Source organism: Saccopteryx bilineata, chromosome 5, assembly GCF_036850765.1.
Source record: "Saccopteryx bilineata isolate mSacBil1 chromosome 5, mSacBil1_pri_phased_curated, whole genome shotgun sequence".
NCBI classification, from domain to species: Eukaryota; Metazoa; Chordata; class Mammalia; order Chiroptera; family Emballonuridae; genus Saccopteryx; species Saccopteryx bilineata.
This window is the reverse complement of record NC_089494.1, coordinates 9,211,379-9,235,829: the sequence shown is the minus strand read 5'-3', so window position 1 is coordinate 9,235,829 and position 24,451 is coordinate 9,211,379. Positions and strand designations below refer to the sequence as shown.

Genomic DNA, 24,451 nt, shown 5'->3' with positions numbered 1-24,451 from the left:
CTCATGATAACATATGAATGTAATTCTAGATGCAAGGGAACAAACACACAAAAAAAATTGACACAGTTTTCCCTGTGCCTAAAAGCCACTCTGGGGCATCAAAACCTTCACCCCTAGAATGCCACCGTCACTCTGCACGGGCTGTTCCCTCTGACCCAGCACCTTTCTATGGATGCTGCCCCCAGTAGTCAGGTCTCCGCTCAGAATCACCTGCTCAGACCCTGGGCCTCTTGTCCTTCCTTACTCTTCCCCTTGCGTTGATTTCTACTCGACATCACACACACACGCTCGTCACCTCCTGATCTAGAAGGCGACCCCACGGGAGCAATGCTTTGTCCCCTTCACAGCCCATTATAGAGTACTTAGTGACCCTTACCTGAGAGGTTTTCTGGGTTGGTTCCCTTTCAAGAGTATAAGCTACCTACGAACCAGGACTGTGTCTGTCTTGTTCATTGCTGGCTCCTCAACATTTAAACATCCCCTGGCACAAACATTTGTTAGAGAAATGAATCAACTTGCTTCAAGTTTTTGCCCTGAAGTCAATGATACCTTTCAAGTTAGTTTTAGCCTCTCCCTACGCACTAATACCCCAGAATAGCGTGGCTGAAACGAGCTAGTTACTCTTCTTCCTAATGCACACTAAAAGAAATGCAGAGCCACTAAAATTAAGGAATGTATTAGTTCAAACGTGTGCTATCTAAAATCACGCCGTGCTCTGTAACGGTCTGCACTTCCGAGCTGGTCAACAGCGCAAAGGGGCCGCTGTCCTGCTCCCGGGCCCTGCCTCCCCCAGCCGGGCCGCGGGGGTGGAGGGGTGCGCTGACCCTCTTCTGAACTCCGGTCTCGCTTCCCCAACGGGCACTGAGCACCTTCACCAGGCGCCCGCAACAAGGAAAATCCACAGATCTGAACCAGAACCCTTTCCTCTGGCAATCGCCCCGTCCAGGTTTAATTCCTCAGGTCAGCGGTGCCCTGCCGGTCATTCCTTCCCCACGGGACATTCAGCAATGTCGAGAGACATTGACTGTCATACCCGCCAGGGCGCTACTGGCATCTGACAGGCAGAGGCCAGAGATGGCACCAAACATCCTACACCTCACAGGGCAGCCCCAGCAACCAAAGCGTCCCTCCCCCAGCGTCCCTGCTGCGGGAGTGGAGAACGCCGGTTTAGGTCAGAGAGCCCTCCGTCCCTTCAGCATAAAACACTGGTTTTGTCCCCGTGTCTGTCCTTCATCGTCCCTTAAACAGAAACCGGTCCTCCGCAAAGCAGGGAAACGGCGCCTTCGGGACGTTTTTGAATATCGAACTCCTTAGGAAGATTTACAAAGAGTTGAAGGTATATTTTTAAATAGATCATTTGACCACAGAAAATTTTGGTTCCTGAGGAATTCATAATTGTGATATTCGATGAATAAGTAAAATAGGTAAAAAATGGATGACCATTGAGAACGCTGGTCTCTCCTTGTCGGAGATCACAGAGGGCTGCTGTTTCTTTGGAGAACATTCTAGTAAACATAAAGGCTATAAGGAAAGTTGTGCCTGGGGGTGTGGAGGAAGGACGTCTTTCGGGGCTGTCTAGGATGGACAGGGAGGCCCCGCAATGAGGCCGAGTGCTCCCAGGCGAGCTGACCCAGAGAAACGTCATTGCAGAGAGTCAAGCTCGTGTGCCGCAGATGGGAGAAGACAGGCACCGTTAAGGACATGCACTGACCCATAAATCCATGCCGAGGGCACGCTACCCATTACATCTGGTCTGATGCACACGTAGAGTAGTTAACGCTGTCCTGCTCTGCCCTGAAGTATGAAATCTAGTTTAGAATTTATCAGTGTGTGCAGAGAGAGAACAGCTAAGTTCCCTGGGACCGTCAGGGTGGCTTCAAAGAAAGACTGCATCCTGCTGGTGTCTTTTGGTTGCCCTCAATATAACAAAATTCCTGCGCCCCCCCCCACCTCACCGGCACCACCAAGTCAGGATCTATGATGCCTGTACCCTTCAAACGAAGGGAAGCTCCTGGAGTTCAAAGACAACTCACATGAGGCCAGGTGAGTCAGATGATTAAAACACCAGGCAATCGATCTGCTGTCTTCCTAAACAGCCTCCTTCCCTCCACAGCTGTTTTTGTGTGTGACGTTTTCTTCACAATCCTGCGAGGGACGTAAAAACACGCCTCCGCTCTCGCTTTGACTCTGTGAGGTTCCATCTCATTGTTTCCTTGGAGAGCCGTCCGGAAAGCTTCCCAGGTGAGAACGGTGGTGAGAGCTATTTTTAACGTTTCTGTCCTGTGATGGCCTGCCCTGTGCCTTCTCACCAAGCTGCCAGCTTTGTCCTGAGAGCCGGGTGCCACCGGGGGGCTCACCAGCCCCAGCCGGCTGCCCACCCCCAGGGGTCCTGAGCAGCCCGGGCTGGGGCCTCAGCTGCTGCTGTGGAGACAATTAGTTGCCTAATCTTAGCCACTGAAGAAAGAAAGAGCAGGGACCCGCAAGTCATCGAGACGCAGAGGCATCCGATATCTTAAATCGGAAGGTAGGAATTATTTCACTGAAAAAAAAATGAGTGAGATCTGCTGCCAGGGACACAGCACAAACACATCTGAATGAACGCACACAGGTTGCAAAAACCAAAGGCAAAGAAGAGAGAGAGGAGGCCCAGCTGCGAAAGGCAACGAATAAATTATAGAACGGGAAGGTGGGGCTGAAAAGCTCGAGGGAAAGCCGACGATCAGCACCATTAGGACAATGAATCTCAAGGTTGGGAAAAACGTAGCACGTCTAGTAACGGCGTAAGCAAAAGGCTCGGTGGGAAGGACGGTGGTTTGGGGGGCAGAAGGTCTGGGGTGGTGACCCGATGACCAGCCAAGTGAGCACAACAAAGGTGTTGACTCCGACCTGGATTCCCGTCACCCGTGAAATGGGGGTGAGGATCCCTGGCTCCCGCCCAGGACGGCTGTGATGACTGAACAGGACCCACTCCGAGGACCTGGAGCCCCTCGTATCAAGTGCAGCCTTGACTCCACAGTGGCTTGCACCCTGCCTGGCACATCAAAGATGGCTCCCTATTTCTGGATGACTGAATAACTTAGGGACTTTAACACTTGCCAAGCAAGCTGCCAATATCGTTTGATCTCTCAGTGTCTAACGGGCAGCTGAGAGCGGTGGCTCCCCAGGTGTGGTCCCCAGCCAGCCCAAGAGCATCGCCTGGGAAGTTGCTACAAATGCCGGCTGGCCTGCAGCATCCCAGACCTAGAGGATCAGAGACTCTGGGGGCGGCGCCCAGCAGTTGGAGTTTTAAGATGCCCTCCAGGCCCTGGCTGGTTGGCTCAGTAGTAAAGCCTCGGCCCAGTGTGTGGAAGTCCTGGGTTCGATTCCCGGCCAGGGCACACAGGAGAAGCACCCATCTGCTTCTCCACTCTTCCCCCTCTCCTTTCTCTCTGTCTCTCTTCCCCTCCCACAGCCAAGGCTCCATTGCAGCAAAGTTGGCCCGAGCTCTGAGGATGGCTCTATGGCCTCTGCCTCAGGCGCTAGAATGGATCCAGCAGAAAGAACGATGCCCCAGATGGGCAGAGCATCGCCCCCTGGTGGGCATGCCGAGTGGATCCCGTTCGGGCGCATGTGAGAGTCTGTCTGACTGCCTCCCTGCTTCTAACTTCAGAAAAATCTAAAAAAAAAAAAAAGATGCTGCCCTCTACGTGATCCAGAGACAAGGTAAAGTCTGAGTACCACAGATATGGAGAACAGCAGCAGCAGTTTTTAATAGCAAATATGAACAATCCTAGCCCCTTAAGAATTACACATATAATGCAGATAACAATGGGAAAAGAGCAGAGAGTGAAAGTCAGATATATCACATCAGAAAGCCTTTGTGGACTGCACCATCTGCACGTTGTTCTTTTCATGAGTGGGAACGTCTAGGGCTCCATTATTGTACCTGTCATTGTTCTGCTTTCTGATACACTTCCCGATTCTCTAAGAGCAGGTGTTGGTGATTTCGTCCCCAGCTCCGAGCACAGAGCCGGGCACACCATCAGGACCCGTTACACAACCGTCAACGACTACCTAAGCACCACGCATCGCTCTGTCTTAAAGAAGCCCTTTCATCCTGCTTCCCATAAACCTACATAAGAAACCATGATAGAGGCCAGACTGCTTATGACACTTTTATCTTCTAATCTGGTGACACAAAGGGGAAAAGATTTCAAGAAAGGTCTTCTCACTTAGCAGGTCCTGATGACCCCCCTGCCCCCCGAGAAACTGAAATCAAACAGGAGGAAAGAAACGAGAAGTTAATTAAGAAATGAGTCCGCGGAACAGAGCTGAGGGACCGACTTAAAAATACTATCAGTGAAATTCTACGTCTGCACCATCTCGAAGCACAGAGAAGGCATTTATTTATTTCTTCTTTCGGCAAGAAAGGTCTGTGAGCGAAAATTCAGGGAGTCTACAGGAAGTTTAGAAACAGTTCCTGCCTGCAGAGAGCTTCCCGCCCAGATGCGGAGAACAGGCATGTTCATAGGAAACGAACACATCGTGTGAGCAAAGCAGGGATCCGCTTCCAAGCCGGGCCCGTCCAGTGACAGTGACAGGGCTGGGCTGAGTGACGTGTTGGGGGCAGGGGACAAGGCTGCGCTGGGGCTGGGGCCAGGCCGTGACAGGCCTCAAGTCCACGTGCTGAGGAGCTGGGGTCACCAAACGCGACCGCGTCTTTGAAGGTTTCCGGACAGCACCGCGCAGGGACGTGGGGAAGGTGCGCTGTCGATTGGTCCTCTCCTGTTCTCATTCACGTCAGCTCTGGGGGAGAGCTTCGGCCTCTCCTTCCTTCTCCCTGGGAGTGAGGGGCTGCTCTGGACAAGAGGAGGGACCTCCAAAGGGGCCATCAAAATGCGGGACGTTGGCTGGTGGCGCACAGCCTCGGGGACAGTGAATACAGTAAAACTCCGATCTTCCTCCTCATCTAAAGGCTACACATAGGTGCCCTTCACGGGTCACTTGATCTGTGCCGGTAGGTATGCATGTGTGTGTGTGTGCATGTTTCTGTGTGCACGTGAGGGTTCTCTTTGGCTCTTACAAGGTCCGTACCCTCACCCCATTTCCGAGATGAGAAAACGTGGGCTCAGAGGAGCAGGGACAGCCGGTGAGTGACCGTCTGGAATGAACCGCAGCCTCCAAACCCCACTCTCTCCTCCTCCTGTGCCTTTGCTCCCCCACTCGTGAGGCCTGTCTGAAAAGGCTGAGGGAGCCAGGCCCAGCCAGCCGGGGGTCCGGAGCGTGGGCAGGGGTGGCCTGCTCCGGCCTGGCTCTCTGGGGCTAACAGAGGGGAAAGGACGTTCTGAGCTCCCCTGGGCTCCAGCGTGGCCCAGCAGACACGGAGACCACAGAAGGGCCTGAGGCCAACTCTCCGGACAGAGGAGGTGGCGGAGCGCAGAGCAGGGCTTCCAGCTCTTGGCCAGTGACAATGACAGCAGCTGACACCTGCTGGGTGCTTCCCGTGAGCCAGGGCCCTCCGTAAGCACATGTGTGTCTGTTTATGTCATCTTCACAGTAGCCACTGGACTGTGACATCTGGAATTGTGTCACCTATCGCACGGGAGGGGGAGGCCACCCAGTCCCGGGCTGAGTCTGACGAGGGGTGAGGTGTTAGCACACGCACCAATGCTGCGCCCAGTGCACGTGCCAGAGCTGAGGGGCTGGGGCCAGCTGGAGACGGGGACAGCTCAGAACGAGTGAGTGCTCAGAACGAGTGAGTGCTCAGAACAAGTGAGTGCTCAGAATGAGTGAGTGCTCAGAACCAGAGCGGAAGGAGAGCATGGAGGAGGGAGGGGTGCGGCCTGAGCACTGAGTGCTGCCGGCAGACGGGACAGGGGGTAGGGAAGCGGGTCAGTCAGGTCTCTGGAGAACAGACACGCTGGGGCACACTGTCTACTACAATCTCCTAAAAGTCACCCGTCGTGATCTGAGGACTTGAAAGTCTCATGTAATAACCATGAGTCCCCGGTACCTGTAGAGGGATGCTAACGGCTTGCCGCCCTGTGGACAAGAGTGCCTCAAGCACTCGGGCTAATGAACACACGTGAACCGAAGGAAATCCACATAAAACCGGAAGGTGAGGTGGCTTTAACACAACAACCCGGGTAATTTATCCTGGTTTTGTTCTTCAGTTCTTTAGCATAATCACCCAGCACAGCGCCAGTCCACGCTCAGCACACATTTTGCAGAATGCTTTAGGAAACATCCAGGCCTCTCTATTCGATCGAGGGTATCATTACCGGGAGCTCCCCTTGCCCAAAGGCGGACCAAGTGCGGCTGACCCCCCGTCAGTGCACAAGCGTGTGTTGTGTGATAAATAATGACAGGCTGGGAGCCGTACCAGCAAGGCAGGCGCAGGTGAAGTTGCTCCCGTCTTGTTTTTCCTGCGCGTCGACACAGCTCGCGTTGTTCTGACACGGGTTCCTCTGGCAGGCATCAAATTCTTCGCAGAAGGAGCCCACGTACTGCTCGTCACAGCGGCAGGAAAAAGTTGCCTGAAACACAAAGGGACAGTGGGTGTCACGTGAGTCCCCGAAATGCCTGCTTCGGCTGTGAGCCTCAGCGCCCAGAGCGCCCCTTCTTCCTCCCAGCGCTGGCATTTTCCATCGCTATCATGTGTATCATGGTCTGATTAAAATCACAGCTGTAAAAGAAATGGCATATATGATATGTATTTCTTTTACAGGTTCATTTCAGACGTTTATTTTTTATGATTCTTTACTCGTGTTTATTTCAGTCAATTTCAATCTTCCTAAAATATAAATGGAAAGGATGTTAACTAGTTAAAAAAAAATGTTTTGTTGAACTGACAGGAAAATAGCAATTTTGCTAGAGCAGATATATTGTGCTACAGCCATTAAATTAGATGTCACTCCAACCGACTACAATTCTGCAGCACAGATAGCGCTTGTGACAAAATCATCATCAAATGTCCTACTCGGACCACCCTTCCGGAGCGCCGGATTTATTACATGGGCCTGTAAATCAGCCTCAGTCGACAGCCATGCAGATGGCCCTCGTGCAAGTGGGAATAACAGGACTGTAATTCAAGTCACCTGCTTCCCTTCTGGTTTACGATATTAACGTTCTCTTAGGAAACGACTGTCACTCAGCCCCCCCCCCCCCAGGACTGAATCTGATTGGAAGGTTCATTTCCGAGACAGTTGTCAAATCCAGATAGAACAGAGCCTTCCTCCTCTCCGCGTCTCACCACCCGCAGGCAGGTGACATGTCTGAAGAAACACAGCTCTGGCTCCAAAGCCTGGGGGAAGCGATGTAGACGGTGACCGAAGGGGGAACCGCAGGGTGTGGGGGAGCACAGGAGAGTTGCATAAGTGAACCTCACTGCTCAAAAAAATAAAAACAGAACGGACAGAGGCACCTTACCCAGCTCTTCCCTGGCCCCTCACATCAAGCAGGGGCTCAAATTCTACTATTCCCAAGCCCCACCCACAACCTTTCCTGAGCCCGCCCACTCCCTCCTGGTCGGGAACTTCCGGCCAGAACCTGGAGGGGTCCACAACTTCCGGCCAGAACCATAGAGCTTCTGCCCTCCTCCCTCCTCAGGTCGGCTTTTCCGGCCAGAACCATAGAGCCTCTGCCCTCCTCCCTCCCCAGGTCGGCAACTTCCGGCCAGAACCATAGAGCCTCTGCCCTCCTCCCTCCCCAGGTCGGCAACTTCCGGCCAAAACCGTAGAGCCTCTGCCCTCCTCCCTCCCCAGGTCGGCAACTTCCGGCCAGAACCACAGATCCTCCGTCCTCTTCTCCAGGCGTTGTTAACGCGGGACCCCCACTCGAGGCCTCCCCACCCAAGCACAACACAGCGCCGCCTTTCCTCCTGAAAAAGAAAGCCTTGTCCATTCTTCTCTTTATTCATTTATTCGTTTTTGCCTCTCAGTCAAATTTTAGAGGTCTTGTCCATTTCTTGATTAATCTATTGCTGCACATTTAGATTTCTTTGTGGCTCTCATTAATGAGATATTTTCCTAATCCCTCTTATGTAATAACCATCATACTAGATATTGATTAATAATGACATGGAAAATGCTGGAGTTGTGCTACCAGTCACCACGCTGGGCTCTTATTACAGGTCAGAGGGAGTCTTGCACTGCCTTTCTTCTGTTTTCTAGATAAACAGCCCTCCCCCCAACAGAGTGCATACCAACTGCAAATAACAAAAGCATCGCTTTCCTTCCCTAGTCCTCATGGTTAAGTTCGTTTGTTTGTGGCTCTTGCAGAGTAGTTCTGATTTCAAAGGGGGGTTTGTAGAATTACCACTAGGTACAATGCTGGAATGATTATTGAATTTTTTATCAAATGCCATTGAGCGTATATTAAAAAATAAAATAACTTTTAGATAATTTTATAATTTAAAATTTGTCTCTCTTTTTTTCTATCTTTAACCTATGTATAGGTGAGTTGACTGTTTGAATTTCAGTCAGGGGTCGTCAAACTTTTTATAAAAACCGCCCACTTTTGCAGTGCTGATAGACCTGGTCCCTACCGCCCACTAGTGGGCGTTCCAGCTTTCATGATGGGCCAATTGCGGCGCTGTTTGGTTGCACGGTAGGGACCAGGTTGACCAGCACTGCAAAAGTGGGCGGTTTTTATAAAAAGTTTGACGACCCCTGCTTGAGTGCGTTCCTGGAACACCCACAGAGGTCACTAGGCACCATGTTGTACGGCTGCACGCCACATGCAGTCACACTTCTGAAGCGTTCCACCCTACTTGCCCCGTCCCCAAAGACTCCTTACTCAGGAACACTGTCCCTTGCATGGTGAGATCACATTTTACATGATAGGAGGATGGCCCTTGGCACCGTGACTAACCCAGGAGTGGACAGACCCCTGACTTCAGCAGCCAACCAGGAGGCCAGACGGTCAACTGTGTTAGCCGGATTTTATATACGTATGTGTGTTTCTTTTGTTAATTGAACATGCTTTTATTAAGGGAATATGACAAATCCTTGTCATCGGCATAGTCAAGTCTTCTTTAGTTTAAGAGTATATTCTTCAATTATATCTTAGAAACCCAAACAATTGGAACAAAAGCAATGGCTTTTTCTTTTTAAATTAGAGCTAAATGTTCTGCCTTCTCTTTCTATCATCCTTCACACCTCTTTTGTAGCCAGTGGAAATTCCCTCTGCATTCTAGCAATAACTGGCTTTCTGTCTGATTTTTCATGATGTCGGGGGTTTTTTTCCTTTTGTGTGTGTTTGCACAGATATTGTGATGGAAAGCTAGGAAAACTACATCAAGGACTGTTGGAAAGGCAGCTTTTCAAATATGAAACTCCTTTTCTAAAACTGTGCTCTAAAGAAAATCTTGCCTTTGTGCAAATGTACAACAGAGTACATCTTTGCCATTCACAGGGGACGCGTCCGGAGCCCTTTGTGTATCTGAAGATTTGTGACCACCTTTGAAATGTAAACACTAGCATACCCAATGCATACAATTCCCTCAAGGGGCTCAGCATCATAATATATTATTGTGGGTTGTTACTGTTTGCAACTGACCTCTAAAATTTACTTGGTTTGTATCCAGATGGTCTATATTGCAGATACATTTCTTTGTTATTTGAGGGATACATTTTGTATATCATTTATCTGGTGAGTTCCATGGAAACCCTATTACTGGTGAAAGTAAATTATTAAAAGCTACAAATCAAATATCTTCAATTTTGTCTTTATTGAATTTAAAGCTAAAACAAAAAGCATACATATTTTGTTTTAAGCCAAAACCTTGAAAAATACTTTAAGAAACTGTTGAAACAATTGTTTTTGACCAAATAAAACACTGAATTAATTTTCAAACTTTGAATTAAATGAGGAAGAAGATGAAAAATATGTTTACATACCCTTGGCCATAAAACTTTAGTTAAATCTTTGTGTATTCTGTATTGTGTTATTCATAAAGTTGGATTTCTTCCTATTTTCTAACTATGAGGAGCTTTCTTATAAATATTAAAGGGTTTCTTTTAATAGTTTCAAGACTGTTGACTTGCAAGAGCCCATGAATATTTATTAGGAAACTATGTTTTTAGTATATTTGCTGTGGAAAACCTGTTTGATTACAGAAAGTATAAACTGTTATGCCAACCTTGAGAAATGTAACCCACTGACTATAATGATGATATCACTAATCTAGGTCCAATTAACCTGCATAAGAGACAAAATGAACTTACTTAAAATTAGTAGCTTAAAGTAGAGAATGATACTTCCTTGCAAAATTATTGGATGTTTATGTGTAAAAAATACCTACCAAGTAAATTGAAAAGTGACTCTTGGAGATTAATTTTAAAACCCAATGCAGAATCTCAATTTTCCTCAACAGCTTGAAGTCAAACATTCCATTTGCACATTAATGAAACGCTTTTAGATAATGGTTAAAAAAAAACACACAAAAAAAACCTTCCTTTGGAAAGTTCTAGGTTTAAAAAGTGTTCGTCATCTCTGAATTCATTTATTCACCATTCAACAAGGTGAGCGCTTACTACGTGTCAGGCGCTGCTCTAGGAGCTAGGGACACGAAGGTGGACACAGCTGTCCCATGCGGATTACACTCCAGTGGGGGTGACTGAGCGCAAACAAAGTGAACGAGTCAATGAGGTCATAAATGAGGTGATACAGGCTATGGGGAAAAGTAAAGTGGGGGAGGGGAGAGCAGTGGTGATGGACCCGGCTTGACTGAAGCGAGAGGTGAGCCGTGGAGGAGCCCGGGGGAAGATCTTCCAGGTAAAGGGAGGGTCAGCGGAAAGACTCCCGGGTGAGCCTGGGCCAGCCCAAAAGAAGCCGCAAGGCCAGAGGGCCAGTGTAGAGCAGCTGAGCAAGTGGACTGAGGGAAGGTAAGGGGGTGGGCTCCGATCCCGCAGGGCGGTGCTTCTCAGCAGGGTGCCATCTCACCCTCCAGGAGACAGGTGGCACTGTCTGGGGGGACAGTCTTAGTTGTCACAGCTGGGGGCTGGCTGCGGGCACCCAGTGAATAGGAATGAGGGATACCGCTGAATACCCCGCATCGCAGAGGGCAGGCCCTAGCACAGGGAGCTTCCAACACGTGTCAGTAGTGCTCAGGTTGAAAACCCTGAGGTGGGGCGTCATAAGCCCCTGGGAGGGTTCTGGCTTGGTAGGAAACTTTGGAAACCATAGTTCCTGTGCCCCCAAAAGACCCAAAACTGGAGAGTACGTAGTACTGTTGCTTTCTGTTACATTACCTGTTTCATTCCTGCAGTGGATTATTCTGGTAACACCCTAACCCTACCTGTAAGGAATCTCACAGCCATCTCAAAGCAGAAGGCGAGATCCATTCATTCAGGCAAACCTGAGTTCTTCCATGTTCATATTATGATATTACCACTAGCATCTGAGATGATCATCCAAGCATCTTTGTCCGTAGCATAACTGGCTCCTACCAGATAAGTCAACCGAAGCTGGGTGTCCAACTTTTATTCTTTATTCCCACTGACTCAACAAACAGCTTTTGCACCTTGCCGTGTGCCAACCACGACTGTATCAGAAATCTGGTGAAGGACAGAAGGAAACGGTCCCTGTTGTCATGGAGCTTATATTCAGGCTTATGTCCTAGAGTCACAACAAAGAAACACATACTATCCTGTCACAGTGCTAAGAGCTACAAAGGAGTATCAGTTGATATGAGTAGACAGAGAGTGACAGGAGGGATGTGAGTGGACTTTTATCTCAGTCCAAATCTGGTTGGAAGGACCAAGGATTTGGAAGCATTGCACCTACATAGAGCTCCACCCTTTTTCTCCACATGGTCAAGGTTTTCCTTTGCACTGAAATTAAGCCCAAGCAGCAGAAGACTGAATCCTGGACCACAGTCTCCTGCTCCCTCCTGTTTTCACCGAGTTGCTACTTCAATGTATATTGGCCCTGGCCAGTTGGCTCAGTGGTAGAGCATCGGCCTGGCGTGCAGGAGTCCCGGGTTCGATTCCCGGACAGGGCACACAGGAGAAGCGCCCATCTGCTTCTCCACCCCTCCCCCTCTCCTTCCTCTCTGTCTCTCTCTTCCCCTCCCACAGCCGAGGCTCCACTGGAGCAAAGATGGCCCGGGCACTGGGGATGGCTCTGTGGCCTCTGCCTCAGGCGCTAGGATGGCTCTGGATGCAACAGAGCGATGCCCCAGAGGGGCAGAGCATTGCCCCCTGGTGGGCATGCCGGGTGGATCTCAGTCAGGCGCATGCGGGAGTCTGTCTGACTGCCTCCCTGTTTCCAGCTTCAGAAAAAAAGAAAAAAGAAAATGTATGTTGTCAGTTAAACACAAAAGGATCCTATTAGAAACAGCCCTACTAAACCTACTGTTGTATTTACAATGACGACATCACTGAAAAAATTATATACCTACTTTTTTTGCATGTGCCCAAGAAAATTCACTCATGTAAGTGCCAGTAAAATGTTTGCTAGTAAGGGGCCCTGGCCGGTTGGCTCAGCGGTAGAGCATCAGCCTGGTGTGCGGGGGACCCGGGTTCGATTCCCGGCCAGGGCACACAGGAGAAGCGCCCATTTGCTTCTCCACCCCCCCCCCTCCTTCCTCTCTGTCTCTCTCTTCCCCTCCCGCAGCCAAGGCTCCATTGGAGCAAAGATGGCCCAGGCGCTGGGGATGGCTCCTTGGCCTCTGCCCCAGGCGCTAGAGTGGCTCTGGTCGTGGCAGAGCGACGTCCCGGAGGGGCAGAGCATTGCCCCCCAGAGGGGCAGAGCATCGCCCCTGGTGGGCGTGCCGGGTGGATCCCAGTCAGGCGCATGCGGGAGTCTGTCTGACTGTCTCTCCCCATTTCAGGCTTCAGAAAAATACAAAAAAAAAAAAAATGTTTGCTAGTAAGGAAAACTGATGCTTTGTCCTCATGAACAGTGCAGGTCATGTGGTCGCCCTTTTTTGTCCTCTGTTTGACTTGGCTGCAGTGAGGGAGCTGGGGAGTCCACTCCCGGGTCACCTTGAACGACTCTCTGGGGCTCCGTGACCATCCTTCCCCTTCCTGACTTAGATACTGCTTTCCAACGGCTATCTTCTCTGGCTCTGTCTTCCGTTTCGTATTTCTGCATTTCAATAGTTTATAAAATATACAGCCAAATGTATAAACAAATAAGCTAAACTCCCTGTCATGGCACATGGGGCCCTTGACAGTCTAGACCCAGCTGACTTTTCCTGTCTCATTCCCTGTCATTGTCACCTCTCAGTAAAGCCTAAGTATTTTGAACAAACCGTCCCAGAGAGATAAGTTTTCGGGGGGGGGGGGCTTTATTCCTACCTTGAAGAATCAAACTTTCCTTTGCTTTTCCCCTTAAACAAAGGACACAGAAAATACAGCCTCTCTGTTTGCTGTCCCTGTGACATCGGGACTAGCGCGGGAGCCCCAGCGGACTAGACGCTGAGTCCCATTGTTTGCAGAGCTTGCCTTACATTAAATTAGCTCATTCATCTTCTCCGCATCTGCCTGGCGGGTGTCGTCGGATCTATTTTAGGAGTTGAGAACAGACTGGAAAGAGAGGTCAGATCAGTTGTTTCGGGTGTCCCCTCGGGCGAGTATAAGGTCAAGGCTCAAACCCTCATCCTCTCTCGACCCTCTGCTGCTCTCCGCTGCACCCTGCCCGTCCTCACCGGGATGGTCTCTGCACACCAGCACTGTATGGGGGGGGGGGGGCGCCCTTCACCCTCCCTTGAAAACAACCCCCCACAACCGCAGTATTTCAGACCCTGTGCTCCGAAGAGCAGCCACTTCCCCGCCTCCCCGGAGCAGGCTGGCTTCTTTCCTGACCAACATCACTGACCGCCCTTTGAATTCACTGATTCTAATTCCCTTGAGCCTTAAGAGCAATATCAAATTTATTCAACTAAGGTGTCAAATTGGAGGGAAAAAAATATACTTCCTGAGGGTTGAAAGCCTAATCACCCACGAACAGACGTGGAAACTTGGACTGGGCGACTCTTCGCCAGAACTGGAGGCGGCTGACGTCCGGGCTTCATTCCCGTGCGTAAGAGACACCCGCGTGGGCCCTGGCCGGTTGGCTCAGCGGTAGAGCGTCGGCCTGGTGTGCGGGGGACCCGGGTTTGATTCCCGGCCAGGGCACATAGGAGAGGCGCCCATTTGCTTCTCCACCCCTCCCCCTCTCCTTCCTCTCTGTCTCTCTCTTCCCCTCTCGCAGCCAAGGCTCCATTGGAGCAAGGAGGGCCCAGGCACTGGGGATGGCTCCTTGGCCTCTGCCCCAGGCACTAGAGTGGCTCTGGTCGCAGCAGAGCATCGCCCCCTGGTGGGCAGAGCATCGCCCCCTGGTGGGCATGCCGGGTGGATCCCGGTCGGGCGCATGCGGGAGTCTGTCTGTCTCTCCCCATTTCCAGCTTCAGAAAAAAAAAAAAGAAGAAGAAGAGACGCCCTCGTGGTCGCCGACCATAGGTGACGTTTATAGTAAGATGCTTACAGGTAGACTTGCATACGTGGTCCCCGACTGACTGTAGGCAATGTTTATAGTAAGATGCTTACAGGTAGACTTGTAGGAGAGTCCTGTGCGGGTACAGCATCCTCCTCTCCCACTTCCTTCCTTTTCCTGCCGGGGTTTCACACAGAATTTATTGGGGCAATGCTGGCTCACCAAACGCCACGTGCTTCAGCGGCCCGATCCTACCGCATATCTCCACACACGGTATTGTGTGTCTAACCCCCTCATCATGTCTCTGCCCGTCACCATTTACCCCCCACCCCCTCCTCCATTCCCCTGCCCCTGACAGTCATCACACTCTTGTCCATGTCCGTGAGTCTTCTCATTCTCTCTCTTTTCGGTCCTTTTGTGCCCCCTCTCCCCACCCCCTTGCCCAGTCGCCGGCCCAGCACAGCTGTGAGTCTGATGTTCTTGTGTTTTGTTAAGACAGCATCATAGCCACTTAACATCCTTCAACGACATGTGCGTTTTAGAGGGGACACTTGACCCAGGATTAAGAAGACACTCCCAAGCAGAAGGGTGACTAATGGGTCCCTAAACCTCTAACAATGGGGAAAAATAATTATTCAAACCACTCCTGGCTAATGGACTCTGTGGGTCAATTTCCATTTCCATGACGGGCTACCTTGTTCCAAACAACATCTGGGCTATTCATAATTAAGTGTCTGAACATCTGCAAGGTCAAAACTCTGGCTAATGAGTTGCTGATCGTTGAAAGTTAAGTGAGACAGACATGGTGCTTTGGCAAATTGCTCAAATTCCTCCACATGGTGGTTTACCAAATTAATTTTATATATGTTTGAAAGAAGCCTGTTGCTTTTATTCTAAGAGCCTGACTAGGTCCCACAAGAGGAAAGACACAACTTGGAAACCTGAGGACCAGGGGCTGGCATCCCGTGTCCTGCTCCTCCCCTGGGAACCCACTGTTGCCTTGGCCGTGGGGATGTCTCAGAGAACACTGTGTGCACAGATGAAGTCCCCGCAGATGAAGTCCCACTCCAGAAATGTATTGCATGTTCAAGTGCCAGGGAAACCTCTGCTCGTCCCAAGGGACTGGCGAGTATGTTCCTGTGGACACGACTCACCTAACGGCACGTTTCCCTCTGAGCAGCCAATCTTCTCAAAGAGAAGGCTCAGCCACCCCTGTGCTCAGGGAAGGCCTGGCTGCCCCTCTGCCTCCCCAGCCTGCCCGGGTCACAGGCAGGGTGCCGCCAGCCCAGAGGGTAGCCGGGAGACAGCAATTTCTGCTCACAGGGCCACTGGGTAAAAATGCAGAAGACCTCTCAAAACTAGCTTTCCATACACTAGAGCAATGGTCCCCAACCCCCGGGCCGTGGATCGGTGCCGGTCCGCAGAGAAAGAACAAATAACTTACATTATTTCCGTTTTATTTATATTTAAGTCTGAACGATGTTTTATTTTTTTAAAATGACCAGATTCCCTCTGTTACATCCGTCCTAAGACTCACTCTTGACTCTTGTCTCGGTCACGTGATATATTTATCCATCCCACCCTAAAGGCCGGTCCGTGAAAATATTTTCTGACATTAAACTGGTCCGTGGCCCAAAGAAGGTTGGGGACCACTGCACTAGAGGGTCAAGAAGTAGAGTATGTGTCCTAAGATTGGAAAGCTCTGGAGTCTTTTTGCTGCTGGTTAATGGAGGAGCTCCAGGTGCCTGTGCCCAGGAAGGAAGCTCCCCAAGCTTCCTGCGGCCCCTAGACAAAGAGCTGCCATTGCTCTCAGCAGACTTTGGGAAAGGGAGGCAGGGAAGCCCAGCCAGCGCATGTGACAACGCGGCATCGGTCACAGTCTAGCCCCAGCTGTCCCGTCACTCTGAACTCACTGACCCTGGACCGGTGGAGATGGAGGCCACAGACGTATGATCCAAGTAATCCTCAGCCAGGGGCCTATTATCCCATCTCCCAGGTCATGGAAACCAGACTGGGAAGTCACTCTGGCCTGAAATCGCAGAGTTGACAAACCCTAAAGCAGGGGTCCCCAAACTTTTTACACAGGGGGCCAGTTCACTGTCCTTCAGACCGTTGGAGGGCCGCCACATACAGTGCTCCTCTCACGGACCACCAATGAAAGAGGTGCCCCTTCCAGAAGTGCGGTGGGGGCGGATAAATGGCCTCAGGGGGCCCCATGCAGCCCGCGGGGGCCGTAGTTTGGGGACCCCTGCACTAGATAAAAGGCAGTACTCAGAGCATATGCTTCTGTTTGAATACACATAGGTGAGCTGTAACCAATGGGCCAGGTCCGTCTACCGTGCTCTCTGAGCCTTTTGCTAAACCCACATTTAGTTATTTCAAGGAACAGAAAAGATTATTTGAATGTGAAATGTAAGATGTTGTATGAAAATTCTATTTGTGATGTAAAAGTGCTTATACATTCCTTTCCCTGAGCCCAGGCAAGAACACCCGGAATCCAGCCACGGAGACAAACTGTTACAGCCTCTCGTTGGGGACACAGTGAGCTGCATCTCAAAGGAAAACTGGCTATGAATTACGGTTTTAAAATTCTTGTCTATTAGCTGGTTCTCATTCTGTTCATTACACATGTAATTCAAACAACATACTTTCATTGCTTATAGCTCATAATCTCATCTTCCCATTAGACAAGAGACATTCCATTGCTCTTCTATTTGGGTTCATTAATTATAAAGATAGCAGCTTATTTTAAAAAATAAGCTTAGAAATATGTATATCAACTAATCATTAAATTTAACACTTGACATTTACAAATTTATAGACTTCATTTCTTTGGCTTAGATGCTATATTCATGTTTTTTTTTAATTCAGTGAGTGAAGGGGAGGCAGAGATAGACTCCCACATATGCCCAACCAGGGTCCACTTGGCAAGCCCACTAGGGGGTGATGCTCTGCCCATCTGGGGTGTTGCTATGTTGCTCAATTGAGCTCTTCTTAGCGCCTGAGGTGGAGGCCATGGAGCCATCCTCAGCACCCGGGGCCACCTCACTCCAATCGAGCCATGCCTGCAGGAAGGAGAAAGAGAGAAAGAAGCAAGAGGGGGAGGGGTGGAAAAGCAGAGAGGTGCTTCTCCTGTGTGCCTTGACTGGAAATCAAACCAAGGACATTCACATACTGGGCCGACGCTCTGTCACTGAGCCAACCAGCCAGGGCCTAAATTCTAAATAATAGAAACAATAGTGAATGAGAGTCCCACTCCTCATATTTCCACAGGACATTGAAGTTTATTTTATTCCTCAGGGGCGAGAAAAGTAAATGTCTTTCAGGAAATGCTGGAAAGCCTTTCTTCCTAAAACTGGGTGTAGTAGGTACTGGCAAAATGGAGGTATTCAAAAGATGTTGCCAACCCCATTCTGCCAACTTCTGCGTTCCCACCACTCAGAGTGCGGCCATATGAGGCAATAGATTTCCATGCCATCAGCCTCCATCTCCACGTCCCTACCATCTGTGGACTTGTTTGCTGCGACATTCCAATTCATTAACAAAAGTAGTTTGACATAAAAAATAAAAAAAAATGAATGTCACTGGAAATTCATCTTCTATTGAATTTCCCTGAAAAGAAATAGCTTGATCCCACAAGTAGATGACATAACCATTCTCCTTTTTTATTTTAACATTCCATTATTATATGATATTAAAGAAACCAGTAAAAGAAAAAAGACTTTAATAAAATGGACCTTTTGATGTATAAATTATTGATGAGAAGAGATCAATAATTGAAGAACGTATTGAAGAACAGAGATCCTTTCCAATGTCTTCCTCAGGTTACCTCAGAAAACCCACCATGAGTTACATTTTTAAATGTAAAGCAAAGCTTATAAACCAGTGGTCTCTTTCCCTAACGATGGAAATCCAATGGGGACAGGGCGGGGAACAAAACTAACGTTTATTGAAGAAAGCCCAGCCGTGCGCCAAATACCATACAAAGATTCACTTCGTCCTCCCACCAGTATTGCAAGATCAGTATTATTTCTCTCTCTCACCACGGATAGGTCAGAGAATTTAGGCAGCTTGCTCAAGGTCGTACAGCTAGTGGAGGTAGAGAGAGGCAGATTTGGTCTTACTGTATAGACATTCAGAAATGCAAGGAACGTAGTTAGGAAGTATGAGAAGCAGGGCTCAGATAACATTCTGAGCACGTTGGTGAGGGGAGCGTTCATGCACCGAAGGGGAGTTGGAAAGGGGTGGCCGCCAAGACCTCTCCAGCTCTTAGGTCTCGTGAACCTGAGCTTCAGTCCCATGGGGACCTCAAATCCCCACTGTCACCGTCCTACTCACAGTGAACTCACGCCACTCTGGAGTGCTAACAAGCCCCTGGTGGGTGTTTTTCTTCCCTATCCTCCCTATATTCCTCTGCTGAAGCTACAGCAACAAAGTATCACAGACTGGGGGGGCTTAACAACAGACACTTCCTTTCTCACAATTCTAAGGCTGGGAACTGCAAAACGAAGGTGTTGGCAGGGTTGGCTTCTCTGAAGGCCTCTCTCCCTGATACAGATGGCTGCCTGCTCCCTCGTCTTCATGTGGTCTGCCCCCTCTGTGTAGGTCTATGTCCTAATCTCCTGGGGTTTATTTATTTATTTATTTGTATTTTTCTGAAGTTGGAAATGGGGAGGCAGTCAGACAGACTCCCGAATGCACCCCACCGGGATCCACCCGGCATGCCCACCAGGGGGCAATGCTCTGCCCATCCAGGGCGTTGCTCTGTTGCATCCAGAGCCATTCTAGTGCCTGAGGCATAGGCCATGGAGCCATCCTCAGCGCCTGGGCCAACTTTGCTCCAATGGAGCCTTGGCTGCGGGAGGGGAAGAGAGAGACAGAGAGGAAGGAGAAGGGGAGGGGTGGAGAAGCAAATGGGCTCTTCTCCTGTGTGCCCTAGCCGGGAATCGAACCCAGGACTCCTGCACTCCAGGCTGACTCTCTACCACTTAGCCAACTGGCCAGGGCCCTAATCTCCTGTTTTTATGAAGACACCAGTAATGTTGGAATAGAGCCCACCCATATGATGTCATTTGACCCTTAATCACCTCTTGAAAGGTCCTATCTCCACATACAGTCACAATCTGAAGTACTAGAGATTAGGATTTTAACACAAGAATTTCGCAGGGATTCATTTCAGCCCCTCAACATCCACCTACCCCTGTCTGGCTGTTCCTCCAACTATTCTCAGAGCAGGTATAAGGCCAAGGGCCACTGCCATCGCCATCGTGGCCATTCACATGCAGGTTCTCATTGGATTTGGGCAGACGGTAAAGAAACAGTGGAGCCAAACAATGGTGGGCCATTCCTTTATTCAAGTCTCATACCGGCCGACAAGCACCACACAGGGAAAAACACTTCCCTCTTCATTCATTCAGAGCTCACAAAGCCACTGACACATTCTCCCGCTCCACAACCGTGAGAACCTTCTCCGGTTTTTCCTAGAATCAAAGGCCCCCACCAGTCTCAGCAGAGCTCGCAGAAGCCCCTCACCTCTGTTCCCCATCTCCTTCTTCAAACTTTCTGCACAAACTGGCTTCTTCTTCAGCACCCTGCGTTCTCTCTGCTCTCAGTCTGCAAACATTAGCTTCTCTCTCCTCCAGCACATATCAGCAAGACAATGGCCCTTCTTCCCAAGGAAGAAGGTAATTTGCAATTTCATAGATCACATACCTGGCTCTGCCCAGTGCCATTTTTTAACACTAAAAGTGAGCAAACTCAAAAAAGACAAATTTTACAAACTCATTTGCCCAACAGGCAGGCTTCTTCAAATGCTGCTTTCATAACCCCACAAATACCTGATGCTTATACTATATCCAACCAACATCCTAGAGGACACACAGTACTCAGTGCACAGTGGCCGTGTGACCGGGTCGGCATGGCACAAACAGAGGCATACAGCTCTGTTCACGTGCTCTGGGAACGGCAATCTCGTTAGAGGAATAAAGTCTCTGTGTCACTGTCATCATCACTATCGTCTTCACCTGGAAAAAGTCACTGAGCACTCAATAAAGGCCCAGCACCGTCTTAAGGGCTTTGCAAAACGCAGTTATAACCTCACTGTTATTGTTATTCCAACTTTACAGTTGAGGAAACTGAGGCACAGAGAGGGTGAATAAATTGACCAAGTTGGGCCGGCTAATTAACTGAAGAGCTGGAAGTTAAACCCCGGTAATCTGATTCTAGGACTTGCCCTGTACACACACACACACACACACACACACACACACACACAACCTAGAGTGAACCACAATAAGAGGAAACCCTGCCTTGCTGGCTGAGATCTTATTCTTGGTTCTTCAACCTCCTTGACCTTGGCTAATAGTTGATATTATGTATTACTTTGTTTCCTGTTGGACCTCACCTCAACAATAAAATAAAAATAAAAGGAGATGGCGCTGGTACCCACAGCTGCTATTATTTATGTTGTGATTTTAAAGTTATAACTGTTGAAAGATCTAAAAACAGATATTCAACAACACTTGCCCCACAGGATGTGAGCTCCTGAGTCCCACGCTCAGCTGGAATGAGGTCTTCCTGTGAACAGTTATCACGTGGACCCAGACTTACTTTGCTATTGCACTGATAACTCTCCTCTGCCTGAGTCTTCACATTTCTTTTCCTCCAAGTAGATTATTTTATAGTTTATATACCTTTGTGAATAGCCTCAACTCCAATTCAAAGAGAGATTGTAAATAAACAAGGAAGTGAACCGCAACATAAAGTTGATCTAAGGGACCAATTCAGCCTTCCTTATGGAGAGTGAATGCAATTATTCAGCCCCTGTCTTCCTATTAAAATAAGAATGTGCACATAAATCCAGGTTATTCGTATATCACAGCCTAAATTCCAAGAAGTTTGTTTGGCTTGATTATATCATCTCTGATACTCTGGACTTGGACTGAAGACATTTCTTCAGTATCTGGAGGGGGAAAATGAACTATCTTTTTATTTTACTGGGAAAGATTTTTATTTATATAAGGTCCTTGAGCTAATCAATGCTTTTCTTACTTTATTGAATTTATACCCACACAAATTGAAATAACACCAGCAGAGGTGGGAAGGTCCTATCATTCGTTTTAATTAAATTTTATCTCTATAAATGTTTGTTGCCTTCATCGTTGTAATATTGAACAAAGGGCAGGTTATAGCTAGTAAATGAGTGTCAGGGGACTTAGAAAAGACTCATTATAATTTCCAAAATTAACTCATCCAAATATCTAACTCAGAGGTGGTAAGAGGGAAGTTCTCAGACAGGTAAATCTTCCCTGCTGTCACACTTTTTTCCATTAATGTATAATATTCTTTTGGATATGCAAGGCCAGTAGCCGCGGCCACCATCACAGCCGCCTGGCCCGCGCTGGGTTAGGTTCGCCTTTAATTCGGATCGATCGTAAAGAAACAGTGGTGCCCAAAACTGGTGGACCCAAACCCAAAACAGGGCGCCAAAACCCACTCGCACGTTCCTCCGGTTCCACGGCCAGGAGAATCTTTCCGGTTTTCCAAGAATCAAAGGTCCCACCAGTCTTGTTCACCTCAGTTCTCCGTCTCCTTCTCCTATACAAACTGACTTCTCCCTCAGCACTCCGCCATCTTTGGCTGCCTCTTCTCCTCCGCCGCGGCCTCTGCAATGGAACAATGTGGTTTCCTCCTCTCTCTCTACAAGAACGTGCTTTCTCTCTCTCAAAATGTCCTCCTAGCTCCACCTTTTAAAACCTTCTGGCGTGAAAGCCCCTCCTCCAGCACATATTAGCATAACCAAGCCCCTTCCCAAGCAGGAAGGGCAATTAGCTGTACCACGTGAGGGCATCACCACGTGAGAGCAGTGGCCATCTTTAATAAGAGTGAGAAAAAACCAGAAAATACAGATTTTACAGCTTATTCACCCAACAGGATAATACTTTAGTCTTCCACTTCTGAGTAAGGGAGAAAATCTGCATACAAATTTGAGACGTAAGAGCGTTAATACTGCTTATATCTGCCTTTCAAAATCTTTCTTACTCTACCATTTTTTTTTCTTTCTTTCTTTCTTTTTTTTTCTGAAGCTGGAAACGGGGAGAGACAGTCAGACAGACTCCCGCATGCGCCCGACCGGGATTCACCCAGCACGCCCACCAGGGGCGACGCTCTGCCCACCAGGGGGCGATGCTCAGCCCATCCTGGGCGTCGCCATGTTGCGACCAGAGCTACTCTAGCGCCTGGGGCAGAGGCCACAGAGCCATCCCCAGCGCCCGGGCCATCTTTGCTCCAATGGAGCCTTGGCTGTGGGAGGGGAAGAGAGAGACAGAGAGGAAAGCGCGGCGGAGGGGTGGAGAAGCAAATGGCGCTTCTCCTGTGTGCCCTGGCCAGGAATCGAACCCGGGTCCTCCGCACGCTAGGCTGACGCTCTACCGCTGAGCCAACCGGCCAGGGCCTCTACCATATTTTAACCCCTCTGATGCTTGTAGTTTCTTTCCTAATTCACATATGACTCTCGGAACAGGATACAAGGGTACTTGCCCCACAGATACAAAGCTGTGAAAACCCTGTCATGTCCTAAGTGAGGAGAGCACTAAGGGCACCCTTTGTTCTACCATGTGGTTCCTGACACGCAGCTCCTAAATCCCTTGGGATTTCCTGGATGATAGGAGTGGCTTTTGTTCTAATAGGGCGACTCCATATGGGCTCCTGGCTGGCTCTGGATGGGGCTGGTCCCAGAAAGACCAAGTCATCAGGAGAGGCTTGGAATGAATGTTCAGCCCTACCCCCATCCTCCAGAAAGGAGGAGGGCTGGAAATGGAGCTCATAATTGCTCACGCCTACATGAGGAAGCTTCTCGAAAGATCCCAATGGTTCTGTGAGCTTCCAGCCTGGCAAACACTGAGTGGTAACATGCCCATACCTCACAGGTGTGCAAATTCCTTCACTCAGAACCCTTCCTGACCTCACCCATTCATCTCCTCACCTGGCTGTTCACCTGCATCCTCTATCATATTCTTTAATAAACTGGTAAATGTAAGAAGTGTTGCCCTGAGTTCTTGAGTGACTAGCAAAATCACCAAACCCAGGAGGAACCGTGGAAGCCCAGGCGTGGTGGGACCTCCAGTCTATAGCCAGTTGACGAGAAAGCAGGCGAAAGAACCTACGGAACGCCACGCTGTGTCCAGACAGGGTGAGGATTCTGTTAAATCGTGGGGCACCCAGCTTGTGTCTGAGAACTGCTGGGTGGAGTGGGGGGAAACCTCAACACATTTGGTGACCACAAATATCAGAAGTGAAGTGTTCCCTGCAAGGGTAGAGGAAACCCACCGGACAAAGACACGCACAGCAGGGAAGGACGAGGCTTTTCCCTACATAGGAAGGTGGGAAACTGAGTGGTTTTTTACAGGTTCTTTATTTAGAATAAACAGAAAGTCATGCCAAATTCCCTAGAGCCCCCCTATCCCCATCATTAGACAGGATGCTGTAATGTCCCCCCCCCCCCCCCCCCGGTCAGGGGCTGTGGGGGATGGGAGTCCTGAAGCTCCCACAGACCCGTGTCAGGGCTGAGAGGGAACCTGGGTCCCCCTCCCTCGTTCCCGGGCCCCAGTGCTAACCAAGGCTGACACGCCCAGCCCTGCAGAGCAGTGCTCATGCAGAGCCAGTAGCAAGTGATTTTGCATAATTGTCATTTTTAGCTGCACCTATACTGAAAGAAAATAAAGATTCTATGAGCTGGCCCAAATTCCTGTTTTCTCTCAGGGCTTCGGCTGTGGAATGGGCTCAGTCAAGGTCATTTATGCCACCGGATGAACACTTCTTCGAGGGCTTCTCAGACTCCTCTAAAATAAGAAGTAGTTTTGTTTCTTTGGCACAGCCTCTGTCTCAGAGTGGCTCAGACACCACCAGCCTCCCCTGCTTCTAAACCGCGGAGACAGGAAAACCCAACCCAAGGCTCAGGTTTCCTCACAAATTTGATAAATCTCACCTCCCCCAACCCGGGTCCCTGTTCTCATACCCAACATGTTCAGGAGGCACCTGCCTTCTAGAATCA

General features: G+C 49.4%; 1 protein-coding gene across 1 annotated transcript in view; it reads right to left on the bottom strand.

Moving 5' to 3' along the window:
- Positions 1-24,451, bottom strand: part of DNER (delta/notch like EGF repeat containing) — a 261,274-nt gene that overhangs the window by 81,649 nt on the left and 155,174 nt on the right. Inside the window, exon 6 of the mRNA XM_066281209.1 lies at positions 6,362-6,515. Within this exon, the coding sequence (XP_066137306.1) occupies positions 6,362-6,515 (154 nt within the window). The remainder of the gene's footprint in view (positions 1-6,361; positions 6,516-24,451) is intronic.